Below are 17,924 nucleotides of genomic sequence, written 5' to 3'. Positions count from 1 at the left end.
TTCTGCAGAGAGAACCCGTGGTTCTGCAGAGAGAATCTGTGGTTCTGCAGAGAGAACCGGTAGTTCTGCAGAGAGAATGGGTGGTAGGGAACCTGTGGTTCTGGAGAGAGAATGGGTGCTAGGGAACCTGTGGTTCTGCAGAGAGAACCGGTGGTTCTGCAGAGAGAATGGGTGGTAGGGAACCTGTGGTTCTGCAGAGAGAATCTGTAGTTCTGCAGAGAGAACCTGTGGTTCTGCAGAGAGAATCTGTGGTTCTGCAGAGAGAATCTGTGGTTCTGCAGAGAGAACCTGCGGTTCTGCAGAGAGAATGGGTGGTAGGGAACCTGTGGTTCTGCAGAGAGAATCTGTAGTTCTGCAGAGAGAACCTGTGGTTCTGCAGAGAGAATCTGTGGTTCTGCAGAGAGAATCTGTGGTTCTGCAGAGAGAATCTGTGGTTCTGCAGAGAGAATGGGTGGTAGGGAACCTGTGGTTCTGCAGAGAGAACCGGTGGTTCTGCAGAGAGAATGGGTGGTAGGGAACCTGTGGTTCTGCAGAGAGTATCTGTAGTTCTGCAGAGAGAACCTGTGGTTCTGCAGAGAGAATCTGTGGTTCTGCAGAGAGAACCTGCGGTTCTGAAGAGAGAACCTGTGGTTCTGCAGAGAGAACCGGTGGTTTTGCAGAGAGAACCTGTGGTTCTGCAGAGAGAATCTGTGGTTCTGAAGAGAAAACCTGTGGTTCTGCAGAGAGAATCTGTGGTTCTGCAGAGATAATGGGTGGTAGGGAACCTGCGGTTCTGGAGAGAGAATCTGTAGTTCTGCAGAGAGAACCCGTGGTTCTGCAGAGAGAATGGGTGGTAGGGAACCTGTGGTTCTGCAGAGAGAATCTGTGGTTCTGCAGAGAGAACCTGCGGGTCTGAAGAGAGAACCTGTGGTTCTGCAGAGAGAACCAGTGGTTCTGAAGAGAGAACCTGTGGTTCTGCAGAGAGAATCTGTGGTTCTGAAGAGAGAACCTGTAGTTCTGCAGAGATAATCTGTGGTTCTGCAGAGATAATGGGTGGTAGGGAACCTGCGGTTCTGGAGAGAGAATCTGTAGTTCTGCAGAGAGAACCCGTGGTTCTGCAGAGAGAATGGGTGGTAGGGAATCTGTGGTTCTGCAGAGAGAATCTGTGGTTCTGAAGAGAGAACCTGTGGTTCTGCAGAGAACCGGTGGTTCTGAAGAGAGAACTTGTGGTTATGCAGAAATAATCTGTGGTTCTGCAGAGAGAACCTGCGGTTCTGCAGAGAGAATCTGTGGTTCTGCAGAGAGAACCTGTGGTTCTGCAGAAATAATCTGTGGTTCTGCAGAGAGAACCTGTGGTTCTGCAGAGAGAACCAGTGGTTCTGCAGAGAGAACCTGTGGTTCTGCAGAGAGAATCTGTGGTTCTGAAGAGAGAACCTGTGGTTCTGCAGAGATAATCTGTGGTTCTGCAGAGATAATGGGTGGTAGGGAACCTGCGGTTCTGGAGAGAGAATCTGTAGTTCTGCAGAGAGAACCCGTGGTTCTGCAGAGAGAATGGGTGGTAGGGAATCTGTGGTTCTGCAGAGAGAATCTGTGGTTATGCAGAAAGAATCTGTGGTTCTGCAGAGAGAACCTGTGGTTCTGCAGAAAGAATCTGTGGTTCTGCAGAGAGAACCTGTGGTTCTGCAGAGAGAATCTGTGGTTCTGCAGAGAGAACCGGTGGTTCTGCAGAGAGAACCTGTGGTTCCGCAGCAAAGGGAACCTGCGGTTCTGCAGAGAGAACCACAGATTTAGCAACATCAGAGAAATAAAATAATTGCACCTACTTGACCAGAAGATTGAAATTCTGCAGGAAACTTCAGAATAGATTTTGGGACATTTGAAGAAGAGTAGACCTTCTACCCTCAGCTTAGGACCTTCTAAGTGACAGATCAATCAGTTCTCCTGTGGACCTCCTTGGTGTTACAGGTGTCCTGAACCTGTTGCAGGTAGAAAAGCTCCACTCACCCGTCTCCGTGCACAGGACCCCGGACAGCAGTACGACCCACAGCGTCCACAGCACCACGCTCTTCCCAGCCATTTTTTCCTTAAACAGGTTCCTGCTGCTCCTCACCTCCACCTGCTCGTACCTCCTCCGGCTCTCATGGCAGAACTAACAGAATGAGGATGGATCGTGCAGGACGTGAAGACGCTGCGGCGGCAGCTTCTTCCTCTCAGGAGAGCAGATGGGACTTTGCTGCTGCTGCGGGAGATTTCTTCCTCTCCACTTTAATCCTATAAGCTGCTGGAATGGATGACCGTCAGAGGCGGCCGAGCCGAAGACTCGGAGCTGCTTTGGTCAGAAGGAGCCAGACTGGAAGTGATGATCTGGGTGCAGATGACACCTCAGAAAGCCATCCTTGCATGTTGGATCATTGTTGTGGAGCAGATATGAGCTTTGATTGTGTGACACCAAAGCCTAAATGTCTTCAGAGTTTCTCTCCAAGTCTACAGAAACAAACCTGAAGGTACTTTCAAAAGGTTCACCAGCTGTAAACATATTTCAGATTAGAAACAACGCATCTTCATCAGATGTTGCATTTTTGAAGCTTTTCACTGAAAATTTTGTCCAAAAATAACAAAACATGCAGAATAAATAAATAAGAAATAATAAAAATGACAGAATAAACATCATTCAGTTTCTGTTCTAGAGACTATTTCAAAATGCATGAAACTATATTTTAATATAACAGTTCTGGATTCCTGGACCGTGATGTTACTCATAACTCCAACCGGACCGGAAGAACCAGAAATCAGACCTTGATTTAAAAGTCTTCATGAAACATTTATACCAGAGAAATAACCGACAGGTTAACGATAAACAGGTCAGAGGTCAGAGTCTCCGGCTGATGATCAAGTCTCTGCAGACGTCTCGTCAAACTGATCAGTTTTCTATAATTGGACCCGTCCAGACTGTAAACCCCCCCCCCCACCCCCGCCCAGCCCAAGCAGACATCTTTTATTGGATAATGGGATTAACGGGAAGGAGAGGAGATGAGTCGACGGGAAGAACGACAACACAGCGACCGGGAATTTACGTGAAGCGGATCAATCAGAAAACAAAATGTTCTTCAGAACTTTTCAGACAAAGGTCCAGACCCGTTTCACTGGATTCACGGCAATCCGTCTTCATGGAGACCCCAAATCTGTCTGATCTCAACCTCCCACAGTTCAGACGGCTAACATGGAAAAGGTTCTGATCTGGTCTACTGTCCAAAACCAGAAGAGGTTCTGAACATAACCAGGTCCAAAACACACCCAGAACAGGGCCAGAAGTGGACCTTAACAACATCTAAGTGTACCAAAACAAGACAAGGACTGGATTTAAAGACGTCCAGAAGCATCACCATAAAAGGTTAACACAGCCAGAACCAAAACCAGACAAACCCAAAAAAAAATAAAACAGCAACAACTCATGAAAGCACAAGACCACAACAGAACCAGAAAACAGTTGGATGAGACCAAATATGGAACAAACCAGGGTTAGACCAGAACCAGACCTGGGGATTGATGAGGAACAAACTGGTTAAGAACCTAGACAGATCTTTAGAGCTAGACCAGGACCTAAGTCCGACTGAACCAGTCCCAGAGAAAGAATGTATGTGGAAACCAAAACTAGATCATCTCCAACCAAGTCCAGATGTTGGCTGATACAGGACCAGGGAACAGAAACACGGAGCCAGCTGGAACCAATGCTGATTTCATCAGAACTTTGTACATCTTCCACCTTGGAACCAGATCCTCTAGAGGGCAGCAATTCAGCAGGTTTCTGAGGACAGAACCAACAGTTGTCAGAGGGGCAGAGGTCTCATGGGTTTGTGTCCTAGTGTTAACTGGGACCAGAACAGAACTAAAGTCGACGGTTCTAGTGAGCTGTTGATAACTGGATTCTCTACGCAGCTAAACTTGTTCTTGTTCTCCAATTAGGAAAAGCAGCTAGATCTAATAAATGGACGCGTCCACTGACCATGCTGACCACTGCTAGCATAACAAAGCATTCCTGTGTTGTCTACAGCACTGCAGCATCTGCACCAAAGGTTGTCTGTTGCTATGGGTGACAGAAATGGTCCAAAATGCAGATTAACTCATTTTAATACAAGCTTTGGAGGCAAGGCAGCCATATTGGATACTGAGGCTGGTGTTGGTGAGGAACCTCCGATATTCCCACTAGAACCTTTCAACCAATCAAGCATCTCCTTAATCTGAACAGTTTTATGATTGGTACCGTCTGGACTGTAAAAAACTTCAGAACCACTGATCTACAGGACGGAAAAGGTCCAGGAAAGTTCTGAACGGCTGCTGTATTGTCTGATCAAATCCCATCAGAAGATCTAATTCTGGTGTTTCGAACATCAACCACCCAGTGGTTCCGTGACGAGATAATCAGTCAGTGAGGTTGTTTTGTTGTATAAACCCGGTTCAGCCTGCAGAACCCCTGGGTGATCCACTTAATGATCTGTAAGCTGATTGGTCCTCAGCAGGGGGCGCAGCGCTAAACCCCTGAGATTACTCAACCATCCCACACAATATCACCACAACAGACAATAGCAGAGGAACCCCGGGAAACCGGGTCAGGGTGCAGAAACTGGAGCTAAAAATGAACCAACATTCGACACAAACACACTGTGATGGTGATCCAGTGACCTCTGACCTTCAGCTAACAAATAGATGGTCTCTGACTGAGCCCCTCCAAACCACTGATTCCTTCAAAATAAGAGCCCCAGGCTGCGGAGGTAAAATAAATAGTTTTATTTTATAAAACAGGAAGAAAACGTCTTCATTCACATCGAGGGTCCAAACTTATTTACATTCAAGTTAAACTTCATGTCACAACCCTGCGTTCCGGTTGTCTTCGTTCAGCTGGGTCTGGTGCAGCCTCATTATCAGACTCCGGATCTCTTCGCGCTTCTGCCGCACCCGTTGCCGTGGAAACCAGCTCTCCAATCGCAGCGGGAGGTCGAAGTGCACCACAGGGTTCTGAGGATGGACTCTCAGGGTAAATATTGTTTCATCATTTACTCCACTTACCTCTACAGTTGATTACATCAGTCGCTATGACTGATACTCTGGTAATTCATTTAGTTTTTATGCTAAACCTAATATTTTTTTGTTTTAAAGAATAATTATCATTTTATACAAAATTCCAATCATTCTGGCTGTTTGCTGCATGTTGTTGCATCATCAGCACCTCAGTTACGTCACTTCCTGTTGGGTCGCTCACCTGCAAGAAGTTCTCAGCGTACTGCAGCAGGTACAGGCCACAGTCACTGCTGTTGTCCTGCTGAGGAACTCTGCAGCTGCAGCTCCTCATGCTGTCGGGGGTGAAGAGTCGATGAGTCTTCCTCCGTACCTCCCACTCCACCTGCAGGTAGCTGCAGAGCATAGCAGGGATGAGATTTCACCGAGCAGCAGGACTGCTGATGAGTTTAGACGGAGGAGAAACTCACTCTCTGATGAGTCTGCAGACGTTGTCGTGATACGACAGCTTCAGAGAGTCCATGACCAGGATACACGGCCTGCAGGCAGTAAGCATACCATGACGAACTACTCAGACCTCCTCTTTAAGGCCGAGCAGCAGAGACACCTTCAGTTTTTAGTTTCCTTAAACATCCTGACATAATGCAGCTAAACATTTACTGGTTGGAACAATAGAAACAAGAAACTGGTGGAAATTTTAGAGGAGGAAGAATGAAATCTAAATAATCTCACAAAACATCAAAATAATCCAGAAAAAAACAAAAAGCAGAGCAATTAACAGAACTGCTCCAAATATTAAAATATCCAACTTTTGTAAAATATAATCTCACCTCTTTGTCACGGTGCTCCTCTGACAGCCCTGCAGGGTGCACTGCTGCCAAACACACACACAAACCACAGAAGAAGAAGAAACATCTCACCCATACATGAAGCATTATCTGATCCGCCTGGGTCTCACAAACACGCCTCACTTAGCATGTTACATGTTAGTGAGACCTGACGCTGCTCTACATGCCTGACATGTTACATGTTAATGAGACCTGATGCTGCTCTACCTGCCTGACATGTTACATGTTAATGAGACCTGATGCTGCTCTACCTGCCTGACATGTTACATGTTAATGAGACCTGCAGCTGCTCTACATGCCTGACATGTTACATGTTAATGAGACCTGCAGCTGCTCTATACGCCTGACATGTTACATGTTAGTGAGACCTGCAGCTGCTCTACACGCCTGACATGTTACATGTTAATGAGACCTGATGCTGCTCTACATGCCTGACATGTTACATGTTAATGAGGCCTGCAGCTGCTCTATACGCCTGACATGTTACATGTTAGTGAGACCTGCAGCTGCTCTACACGCCTGACATGTTACATGTTAGAAACAGACAGTGTTTACCGGTGGTTGCTGGGACCCCAGGTCCAGTTTTCCTGCAGCTCTTTCTGATCCACCTGCAGGAACATCAAACATCTGTTTTTATTCTCAGCACCGTCTGGTTTCATCAGGGGTATAAAAGTGTTTAAATGGGCCCAGCAGGTCCATTTTATGGACAATCAGTACAAACAAATAACAACCAGGTTTCCTCAGTCTGGAACATAGCCTTAGTGTGAATTATCATGGAGAACATGTTCTGGTCCACATCTGTTAACCATAACCTGAGGCAAACCATCTCAGTTGCTTACCCGCTCCACCTGGGGACTCCTCGATCCGAACGTCCTCCAGACCAGGGAAACAGACCACCACCAGGAACCAGTGAGCTCTGGGGAGACAGAACCAGGACTGACATTGTTGTGTATCTGAAACCCAGCGATGGTTGAGACACAACCGATTCTGAGCAAACGGATTAAAAACAGCAGCAGAATCAGAACATGATCTTTTCCCGTATAGTCATCTTGGTGTTTGTAAAGTTCTGACTTTACTGTCTCATTGTTGTGAGGTTCAGAAGTAACAGAACAGAATCTGAAGGAAGTAGCTCAGACGCCTTCACCCTGAGCCTCAACAACCATCTGCAGGACTCAGAACCAGCAGAAGCACTTACTCTTGATTAACAGGCACAAACAGGAAGTCTTTGGTGAAAATGTCCACGTGACGCGTCCACGTCTTCACCCTCTGATGTCTCGTGTGACGGTCGCTGTGAAAGCAGAAGAAGAAGAGTTACAGACTCCACCAGTGTGACATCACCACCTTCATCGCTCGCAGACGGCATCGTTCTTACGGGACTGAGGGGGTGTCGCTCTCTCCGGCCGCTCGCCGTCTGCTCAGCTGTTTGTAGAAGAAGCTGCTGAAGACGTGACTTCTCTGGGCTACCGCACCGCTGACGCCCTCCAGGAGGAGGTACCTGCAGGAGGAGGAGCATTAGGAGATACCTGCTGGTCGGTGGCGGCTACTGCAACCAAACAGACACAAACACTGACTGACTTGAGGTAGAAGTCAATAATGACGTCATTCAGGAACTCTCCAGTGTCCAGACAGGCTAGGTCCTCCTCCGTCACCGTGATCCGACCTTTACACGGGACCAGAGGGTACTGGAGCAGCCTGCAGACAGAGCTCAGGGTTAACTTGACGCCCCACGACTAGAACAGGTACAGGCGATTTACCTGGGCTCACCTGGTGGGCAGCAGCTGCAGACCAGCAGAGTTCCTCTGAGCGCCGCTCGACCTAGCAGGCTTCTGTCAGGAAACAGAATCACATCAAGACCAGAACCAAGAGGTCCAGAAACCACCAGAACCTCTAGCAGGAGTCACAGCTGCAGATTCTTCAGACTCTTTACAGTCAATCTTTTTTTCGAAACTGAACATTTTTCATATAAAATTTGTTGATTTCTCTGAAAAAGAAATTTTACTGAAAACTTTCCGACATTTTTTCTTTAAAATATAATTAATAAAAGTTGGTCGCTTCAAATGAACTGATTTTCCAGTAAATAAGGAACATAATAATTAATTATGTGGGAAACTAATGACATAAAAACAAAAAAACTTCAAGGTTTAAACATTTTATGAAGAAAAAAAACTAAAAACATAAAAATTTAATCTGAAAATTAAAGGAAAATTTTAAATAAAAATTTAACAAAACACACTGCAAGTAATAATAAAAATCCTTCTGATTAAAATGATATTTTTTACATTATTTGTTAATATAGAAAAGATATTAAGAATTTTCAGTGATTTCAAGAATTTTTTTTATCTAATTTCCAAATTATTTGGATTCTGTTCAGCTTCTTAGCAGATTTATTCACAATTTTCATTTGAAAGTAGAGTTCTTCTCAGATCCAAGTAACTTTTAGCACCCCAGAGACGGTGTTCTTACAGCTGAGGGTCCCAGCAGGCGGAGGAGGTGCTGGTCCATGGGAGGAGCACAGCTGTGGGCCAGCAGCAGGCCGTAGGACCAGTCGATGGGGGAGGAGGAGGAGCGCCGCTGCTTGTACTCCCCCATGTCCAGAATGGAGGCGAGCAGAGCGGCCTGCAGCTCCTGCAGCTGCTCCTTCAGCACCAGCAGGAGGAACGAGCATGAAGGAGCTGCACAGACATAAACATCTGTTGATCCTAGAACATCTAAAGTCAGGTGTGATCTGTGCAGAACGACAGGAACGCTCCACTCACCGTTGGCAGCACCGCTCGCCTTCTGGATGGGCGACAGCTCCCTCTGCAGGAGGTTGGCCTGAGCCTCCGACACCCACAGGAACAGCAGCGAGGGGGCGGGGCCTTCCCATCCTGCCAGCAGAGTCCCGCCCTGAGCCACGCCTCCATCCCAGACGCCGTAACCTCGGAGCTGAGAGGCCACCACCGTCACCTCGGTGTCCTCCGTCCCTGGAAACACAAGCTGCTGTTTACCTTCACCTTAACACAAACAACCTCCGCAGAGAATTGTTCGTTATTGGGTTTATCGGGTCGGGATCTGAGCCGGTACCTCTCACTGGGAGCATGATGCCGTTTTCAGTGATCTGCAGGAACAAAGAGACAAACTTCATGAATGGGTCAGGAACTGGAAAATGAACTGGATCGGATTCTGAGAATCTGCGGTAACGGACCGTCATGGAGCCGTTGGCGCCAGCCTCCATCAGACCGCAGTGGAGCGAGCAGAACTCCAGCTGCAGGAAGGAGGGCGGAGGAGAACCCAGCTGTTGGGAAACCTGCGAGACAACGCACAGGGACACAGTCTCCATGTGAAACAAGATCCTGCAAAACATCTGCTGAGTCCACAAGTTCTGGTAGCTTCATGTTCATCTGCTGCAGAACCTCAGCAGGTTCCGAGTCTAGTTCCAGGAAACAGAACACATGGTTCTGCTACAAACCAGTTTAAACTGGGTCAGGGCTCAGAGTGGTGCTGGAAGCAGACTAGTTAAACACCATGTTTGTATTTATAGCATGACCATCCGATTCACGTAAAGAGTTGTGGGTTTGATTCTCTGGGTCACAGAAGTCCAACAGATGAAGAAGAATGGCCCTCTTCATCGGCGCTGTCCAGAATCTCTGTGCTCCAAGTGAAGACAAGCCAAACAACAGAACTTCTGTACAACACAACCCACACACCCCACACTGTTCCCCATACAATTAAAGGAGCGGGTCATCCCATCAGAACCGAGATCAGATCCCAGTAGAACACCTTTACAAACCCACCTGAAGACCAAAATGACGTTCAGTGACCCCCAGTGGATGGAAAAATCATTGCACTCAAATAAATCTCAAATATTTGGTTCTATTGGATCTGAACCACCACATCTGACTGTAGGTATGAGCTTCTGGTTCTGAAATGAAAATTCAACACTAGATCTGTGTCTCGTCAGTCCGCAAAATATTTCCCAGAAGTCTTCAGATTCATCACGATGTTTTTGGTAATGTGGGACGGGCCTTCGTGTTCCTTTGGGTCAGCAGTGGTTCTGGCCCTGAAACTCTGCCCTGGAGGCCATCTCTGCTCAGTCTCTCTTTCTTATTGTGAATCATGACCTCTGACCTTAACCGAGGCAGTGAGGCCTGCAGGGCTTTGGATGTTGTGCTGGGTTCTTCTGGGATCTCCTGGAGTAATTCTGGTGGGTCGGTTCTACACTGTTCCGTGTGTTCTCCATGTGTGGATGAAGGTACTGGCTGAGGTTCTCTGGAGACCCAGAACCTCTCCAGACTGAAGGATGTCTGAGATGTTCCAGGTTGGGTTTTCCCTCAAATCATGATTTTATGTTTCTCTGATATAAACAGCGCTTTGATTACCTGAAACTCTTAAGGGTGTAAATACTTTTGAGCAGCGCTGCCTCGTTGTCTGACTGGTGTCTGTAGTTCAGGTGTTTTTACCTGCAGATCAGATCGGGTCTGGTGGAACAACCTGCTTGTGAAATGAAGCTCAGGTTCTAAAGGCAGAACCAGAGCCTACATCATGTTCACAGACCTGCGACTTCCCAGAATGCCCCGCTTCATCCGGTCGGCGGCTGCTCTGAGATGTCTTCTGTCCTTCATCTCCATCCTCCTCATCCTGCTCCTCTTCACTGGACAGCACGACTGAAAGGAGAAAGATGATCTGTTTGGATCAGTCCGTAATCAGGAACAGCTTCTCCTGACACATGAAGGTGACGCTGATTTGTCAAACTGGAACCTGAGGATCCAAAGGAAACTCACTGGGTTCACTGGGAGCCAGTCTGGGTTTCTTCAGTCTCCGATGCTGAACAGCAGGTCGGGTCTTCTTCATTCTGAACTGTCTCCATCTGTCTCTCTGAGTCTCCATCACATCCTCTTTCAGGTCCAGACGCTGCCTCCTGCTGGGTGTTTTTTTTGGAGACAAAGTGGTCTTCTTCGTGGAGGAGGAAGAAGGTCTGTTGGACTCTGATATCTTCTCCAGTCCTGAGCTGGACGAGTTCTTCTTCTGAAACAAACAGAGTCGTTCAGGCTGAAGAAAAGCATCTGCAGCCTGCAGGACTTTCAGTCCTCTTACCATCCCGTTGGTGGCGGTGTCTGCTTTCCTCTGCAGCGCTGAAGAACTCAACCTCCCAGCATGCTCCTCTGCTCTCAGCTCTGCCAGACAGTCCACAGACTCCACAGAGATGGTTTTGTTCAGCGAGGATGGACCTGCTGAGACCAAAGCTTTATCTCAGAGAAGCTGTTTAAATCAGTCATCTATGTGTCAGTGAATGCCTCACCAGAACAGTCGGCACTTTTCTTCTTCTGTGGTGGAGACTGAAGATCCGAGGTCTGCTGGGGCTGCAGCAAACGGTCAGATGCTCTCCTAGGGCGCCCTCTGCTGGACAGACAGGGAACTTGAGTATATTAAAAACATCCAGATGACAACAATGTAGCTCTGATTGTTTTAGTCCTAGTTAAAGGTTAGAGCCTAGAAATGATCCAGAATGATGGTTTAACAACATTAATAAACCCCCGTCATAAATATTAAACTATAAAACATTCTTGTAAAGAAAAAATAAACACTACAGGAAAAAACTAAAATATGTTTCAAAAAGATGTAGAAAAACCTCCAAAAGAACAAAAACATTCATTTCCACAACTAAAAACAACTCTGGATATGTCATCAATTATAAAATAAATAACTAAGCAATTTGTTACAAAAATATGAAACAAGTCAAAAAATCTTTTAGAAATGATTACAGACACAGAAATCTGGATATTTATCATAAATCAGTTAAATAATACAGATATTTTTATATAAATAAGAATACTTTAAGACATTGATTCATTTTAAACAAATAAAGTGACATGTTTTAATGTAAGGCTGTGAAATGACTCATTCATTGATAATTAACAACTCATTTAAAGTATTTATTAAAGTTTCTAAGTGATCATATCGGGTACCTTCATCACTCTAATCCTCCTGATGAAATTATTATGAATCGATTCCAACAAGAACAACAAGCAAACAGCAGCTTCTGCACAAGGATGATAAACTTTTATCTCAGGACCAAACTCACCCGTTAGACCAGCCCTCTCCTCTCTGTCCCTGCTGCGATTGGCTGCTCCAGCTTCCTGGTGACCTGTGATTGGCCGATGAAGCTCCACCTGTGTTAGAGCTGTCCAGACCCAGCAGAGTTTGGACGTAGCTCCTGAATGGCTGCCTGCATGGTGCTCTGACAAACAACAACAACAACGGTTTGACTCGATGCAGTAACCATCTAGACCTGAAGGGGGAGCCTCAACCAACCTTAGTCCAGGTGTAAAGGAGCCAAATGCATTCCCAGCATGCATCCTGTCAGATCCAGCCTGTCTGGATGGACTTTCCAAAGCCTGTTTGGACCAGAACACACCAGTAGAAATACCACCATAAAACTGCTTTAATTGACGTGAACAACAGGATTAACACGACAGGAGGTAAATTTAGTCAGCACTACTAGCTCGAATCATTTAAAACATCTACAACACAGGCAGCAAGTTTTACGGTAAAATGCTTTCTAAAGTGATTTTAATGATTTGTTCCACACAGATAAAACACAAACAGAAATAATACTACCTTAAATAGAACATCTAACACACACAATGATGATATAACCCTAATGATGACCCCCCCATCAACAACGAGTTCAGATGACAACAATTCAAAGCTCAGAGCAGAGTAATACCACCTTAAAAAAATGATAGGACAGATCATCTGCTCCACCTTAACGATACAATGTGCCCACTATATGACCCTAAAACATATGTAATACCCTACAGTTAAAAAATGAACATGCAGAGATCAGAACTGTCTGATACTACCTTAAAAACTAAAACCTGGACCACAGAGAAAGGTCTAAACCAGTGGCTCTCAATGCTGCCCTGCAGGTTTTAGGAATGTCCCAAAGAAGGTGTGATCGCCAGGCTTCAGCAGAAGGTAAAGGCAGGTGAGGAGGTCATGGAACCATTAGAATCAAGTGTGCTGGAGCAGAGACAACAGGACAGGGCATCCTGAGGGCTACAAGTTAAAAAAAAAAAGACACCTGACTATGAATACCATCTTAAAGAGAACAAATCCCCTGAAATATGCTAAATACCATCTGAAATAAATACCATCTGAAATAAATACCATCTGAAATAAATACCATCTGAAATAAATACCATCTGAAATAAATACCATCTGAAATAAATACCATCTGAAATAAATACCATCTGAAATAAATACCATCTGAAATAAATACCATCTGAAATAAATACCATCTGAAATAAATACCATCTGAAATAAATACCATCTGAAATATGGCCAAAAGGTCACAGATTACTTCCCATTACCTGAATGATCAGAAGGATTCCTAAAAATAATAAATATCACATAAACTTCAACCTTAAAGAGCCCAGGCCAGGATTCAAACCTGGGACCTTCTTGCTGCAAGGCAACATTACTAACCACTGCACCACCCTGAAGCCTCCACCTGAGCTCAGACTAACCTGGGAGGCGGAGCCATGGAGACGGGACAGAGGTGACTGCAGGTGAATGTGGGCGGAGTCCTCAGACTGTTTCTTCTTGGGGATCTTAAAGGGAAGCGCCATCCTGCAGCTCAAACAAAGAAACAAAGTCAGACTCCATTCAGAAAACAACTAAATCTATGTGAAAACTGACGAACCAAACTCCATAGAAAAACACACACGTTTTTCAGCAGTTGTCACAAAATAAATGAGAAATAAACGAACACACCAAGTTATGATTGAAAGAAATCGCTTCATTTAAATATTCAACTCGTCATAAAGTCAGAAAACCCTTTGACAGCAACTTTAAAAACAGATTTAACTCCAGTTTCCCCGCATGAAAAACAACACGGAGCCTGAACTGGAAACACAAGTTAAAAATGTTCATTTCAGTAAAACTAGTCGCATGAAGAGGGTCAATTTTGAAGCCGAATTAACCCCGAAGACTTTCTTTCTTTCTTTCTTCATTTTCAATCTCCACCAAATGTCTTTGTTTTCCATTTATTTGACTTTAAACCGTTTTAACTGAGACAAACCAACCTGTGTGAGCCAGCTGAGCAGCTAGCTCGCCGGCTAGCCGGGGAGCTCAGCTATCTCCCGGCGGACTGGTTCCGCTGGAACGTCACTGAAGTCTCCGGTGGCCCCATATGAAATAGAAGAACCTTGCTCTGGTCCAGATGAACCACAGAATTCTTTTAAAAACCCATGATCTCCCCGCACAGGTCCAGGTTTACTAACCTAAACACAACAGAGATGTGATCTTCTTCTTTCAGTTTACCGGCGGCGTAACGGCAAATGACGAGTGCATACCGCCACCTACTGCACAGCAGGAGCAACATCACCTTCTGGATCTGTCAGAATCATTTTTCTGTATTCCTATGCAACCAAAAATTGTTTGTATTTACCTTTGAGGGAAAACAGTACACCTACACAAGATTGCCACAAGGGCTAAATGACAGCCCCCCACATTTTAACAATGTGCTACAAAACCTATTAAGGTCTTTTTGCAGCGAGCATTTAAACAATTGCTGTGTCCTCCAATATGTTGACGATATAATGATTGCTGCTGAAACAGAACAAGCAGTTGCAGGTTTGACAAAAGAAATACTTTGCTGGCTGAATGAACAAGGTTTGCAGGCCACAGGTGAGCTTTCTAGGAAAATCATAACACCAGAGGGGCTGGGAATGACAGAGTCCCAGAAAACAAAGATTTTAAATCACCTGCAACTCACAACAGTCAAACAGTTGATGTCTTTTTTAGGCATGACAAATTATAAGAAGAATTATGTACCAGATTACACAGCCATTGCTGCCCTCTTGAGAAAACGTATCACCACTGCAGGGAGCGCTCACCTCCATGCTCCATTAACAAGGAACACAGAAGCTGAAAAAGCATTCGTGTTACTGAAACAACTTCTGAATGAATCGGCTTCCCCAGATTTAGGCAGCATGTTTCACCTGGGTGTAAAAGAGACAGAAGGATTTCTTTGCTCAGTTCTGTGGCATCCTGTAATGCTAGGGAGAAAGGTGTTATGTTATTTCAGTTCAAGATTAGACCTTGTTGAAAGACGCCACCCAACATGCACCAAGGCTCTGTGTGCAATAGCTAAGGCCCTTAAAGGCACTTTCCATGTCACAAGAGGACAAGATGTTACAGTACACACAATCATGCTGTAACCAGATATATCTAGCAAACAGTTTACTCTTAGTCAACAAAGAACTACTATGCTACAGGAAATCCTCCTTCAGCCCAATGTCCACTATAAAGCTTCTGATACAAATATGGCTTCCCCTATTCCCAGTGAAGTTCCTCATGAATGTGAAGCTCTAACAAGGGAAGAAATGAATGTGTTTCCCAATGTGTCAACAGAACCCCCACCAAATGCTGATGACATCTTTACAGATGGTCACAGTCATGCCACGCCGGGAGGTGGCACTGTAGCATCATATGCTGTTGTTGTTGCTGAGCCAAGTCCCAGTTGTGGTTTTATTTACAAGACTGTCGAGGATGACATCGTCCCCTCACCCGCTTCAGCCCAACTCGCAGAAATCATAGCAGTCACCAGAGCATGTGACCTAAATGAGGGAAAATACATCAATATTTAAACAGATTCTGCTTATTTGGTCAAAGCTGTTCATGTGGATCTTGCTCACTGGATGAGAACTGACTTTCTTACTACTACAGGGAAACCTGTAAAACACATGACACAAATGCTAAAACTTAAAGGGGCCCTAAGAAAACCAGAAGGGGTCGCGGTCATCAAATATGCAGGTAACCAGACAGGTTTAGGGAAAATAACTTTAGGAAATAATGCCTCAGACGCAGCAGCCAAGAAAATAGCCCTCTTACTGACACTTTCCCACCTCATTCACGGGACAAAGACCCGTACCCCGTGAAACCTCATGTTACACAGAGCTAGACCCCAAGAAAACATGGTATCTTGTTGTAGGAGTAGATGTGTCAGGGAAGGATCCTATGGGACTAATAAAACTGAATATGCATTCTCCAACCACAAAAGGCTCTTTTTATTCTCCTGATGGACAACACAAGAAGGTTGAAGCTATTCGTACTTTCTTAGAAATTTTCCTTAGAAATCTTCCTTAGAAATCCTTAGAAACTTTTTCTGGAAACAGGATATTCTGAAAAGAACACCTGGCTGGCACAGGCCCAACAAGCTGGCACAGGATCAGCAAGCTGGCACAGGACCAGGATGCTGCAAAACAAGCTGGCACAGGACCAGGATGCTGCAAAACAAGCTGGCACAGGCCCAACAAGCTGGCACAGGACCAGGATGCTGCAAAACAAGCTGGCACAGGCCCAACAAGCTGGCACAGGACCAACAAGCTGGCACAGGACCAGGATGCTGCAAAACAAGCTGGCACAGGCCCAACAAGCTGGCACAGGACCAACAAGCTGGCACAGGACCAGGATGCTGCAAAACAAGCTGGCACAGGACCAGGATGCTGCAAAACAAGCTGGCACAGGCCCAACAAGCTGGCACAGGACCAGGATGCTGCAAAACAAGCTGGCACAGGCCCAACAAGCTGGCACAGGACCAACAAGCTGGCACAGGACCAGGATGCTGCAAAACAAGCTGGCACAGGACCAGGATGCTGCAAAACAAGCTGGCACAGGCCCAACAAGCTGGCACAGGACCAGGATGCTGCAAAACAAGCTGGCACAGGCCCAACAAGCTGGCACAGGACCAGGATGCTGCAAAACAAGCTGGCACAGGACCAGGATGCTGCAAAACAAGCTGGCACAGGCCCAACAAGCTGGCACAGGACCAGGATGCTGCAAAACAAGCTGGCACAGGCCCAACAAGCTGGCACAGGACCAGGATGCTGCAAAACAAGCTGGCACAGGACCAACAAGCTGGCACAGGACCAGGATGCTGCAAAACAAGCTGGCACAGGACCAACAAGCTGGCACAGGCCCAACAAGCTGGCACAGGCCCAGGATGCTGCAAAACAAGCTGGCACAGGACCAACAAGCTGGCACAGGACCAACAAGCTGGCACAGGACCAACAAGCTGGCACAGGATCAGCAAGCTGGCACAGGACCAGGATGCTGCAAAACAAGCTGGCACAGGCCCAACAAGCTGGCACAGGACCAGGATGCTGCAAAACAAGCTGGCACAGGCCCAACAAGCTGGCACAGGACCAACAAGCTGGCACAGGACCAGGATGCTGCAAAACAAGCTGGCACAGGACCAGGATGCTGCAAAACAAGCTGGCACAGGCCCAACAAGCTGGCACAGGACCAGGATGCTGCAAAACAAGCTGGCACAGGCCCAACAAGCTGGCACAGGACCAACAAGCTGGCACAGGACCAGGATGCTGCAAAACAAGCTGGCACAGGACCAGGATGCTGCAAAACAAGCTGGCACAGGCCCAACAAGCTGGCACAGGACCAGGATGCTGCAAAACAAGCTGGTACAGGCCCAACAAGCTGGCACAGGACCGGGATGCTGCAAAACAAGCTGGCACAGGACCAGGATGCTGCAAAACAAGCTGGCACAGGACCAGGATGCTGCAAAACAAGCTGGCACAGGCCCAACAAGCTGGCACAGGACCAGGATGCTGCAAAACAAGCTGGCACAGGCCCAACAAGCTGGCACAGGACCAGGATGCTGCAAAACAAGCTGGCACAGGACCAACAAGCTGGCACAGGACCAGGATGCTGCAAAACAAGCTGGCACAGGACCAACAAGCTGGCACAGGCCCAACAAGCTGGCACAGGACCAGGATGCTGCAAAACAAGCTGGCACAGGACCAACAAGCTGGCACAGGCCCAACAAGCTGGCACAGGCCCAGGATGCTGCAAAACAAGCTGGCACAGGACCAACAAGCTGGCACAGGACCAACAAGCTGGCACAGGACCAACAAGCTGGCACAGGACCAACAAGCTGGCACAGGCCCAACAAGCTGGCACAGGCCCAGGATGCTGCAAAACAAGCTGGCACAGGCCCAACAAGCTGGCACAGGACCAGGATGCTGCAAAACAAGCTGGCACAGGACCAGGATGCTGCAAAACAAGCTGGCACAGGCCCAACAA

General features: G+C 46.6%; 2 protein-coding genes across 9 annotated transcripts in view; both read right to left on the bottom strand.

The window, feature by feature from the left end:
- Positions 1-2,077, bottom strand: part of LOC124861152 (titin-like) — a 35,946-nt gene extending 33,869 nt beyond the window's left edge. Inside the window, exon 1 of the mRNA XM_047354674.1 lies at positions 1,984-2,077. Coding sequence (XP_047210630.1) covers positions 1,984-2,056 — 73 coding nt within the window. The 5' untranslated portion in view covers positions 2,057-2,077. The remainder of the gene's footprint in view (positions 1-1,983) is intronic.
- A 2,672-nt stretch (positions 2,078-4,749) lies between these two features.
- On the bottom strand, positions 4,750-14,164 carry senp7b (SUMO specific peptidase 7b). Of its 8 annotated transcripts, XM_047354794.1 has the most exons (23): positions 13,907-14,163; positions 13,349-13,451; positions 12,683-12,878; positions 12,132-12,214; positions 11,902-12,057; positions 11,119-11,219; positions 10,914-11,050; positions 10,601-10,844; positions 10,374-10,483; positions 9,025-9,126; positions 8,904-8,937; positions 8,597-8,803; positions 8,304-8,512; positions 7,605-7,666; positions 7,416-7,532; positions 7,213-7,335; positions 7,036-7,128; positions 6,680-6,756; positions 6,396-6,448; positions 5,823-5,866; positions 5,463-5,531; positions 5,237-5,387; positions 4,750-4,992 (listed from the first exon to the last, which is right to left on the bottom strand). In XM_047354794.1, exons 4-23 carry the CDS (start codon positions 12,173-12,175, stop codon positions 4,843-4,845), a joined length of 2,283 nt encoding a protein of 760 aa, XP_047210750.1. In that variant the 5' UTR covers positions 12,176-12,214; positions 12,683-12,878; positions 13,349-13,451; positions 13,907-14,163; the 3' UTR covers positions 4,750-4,842. The 8 variants fall into 8 exon arrangements, with proteins under 8 accessions (XP_047210750.1, XP_047210748.1, XP_047210747.1 ...); XM_047354792.1 differs by lacking the exon at positions 12,683-12,878 and having other exon boundaries at positions 5,823-5,863; positions 13,907-14,164; XM_047354791.1 differs by lacking the exon at positions 12,683-12,878 and having other exon boundaries at positions 7,605-7,663; positions 13,907-14,164.
- Between the last annotated feature and the right edge of the window lie 3,760 nt (positions 14,165-17,924).

The sequence above is a fragment of the Girardinichthys multiradiatus genome, chromosome 24, assembly GCF_021462225.1.
Source record: "Girardinichthys multiradiatus isolate DD_20200921_A chromosome 24, DD_fGirMul_XY1, whole genome shotgun sequence".
Taxonomy (NCBI): domain Eukaryota; kingdom Metazoa; phylum Chordata; class Actinopteri; order Cyprinodontiformes; family Goodeidae; genus Girardinichthys; species Girardinichthys multiradiatus.
The sequence above is the reverse complement of the archived record's forward strand: the minus strand, read 5'-3'. Positions and strand labels throughout refer to the sequence as shown.

Excerpts from the sequence above, each read along its gene's own strand:
- senp7b (XM_047354787.1), bottom strand. The coding sequence starts at position 13,450 with ATGGCGCTTCCCTTTAAGATCCCCAAGAAGAAACAGTCTGAGGACTCC. Across the intron at positions 8,938-9,024 it reads GCGCCAACGGCTCCATGACG|ATCACTGAAAACGGCATCAT; the intron begins GTCCGTTACCGC and ends TTGTTCCTGCAG. Across the intron at positions 5,388-5,462 it reads GTCTGCAGACTCATCAGAGA|CTACCTGCAGGTGGAGTGGG; the intron begins GTGAGTTTCTCC and ends TATGCTCTGCAG.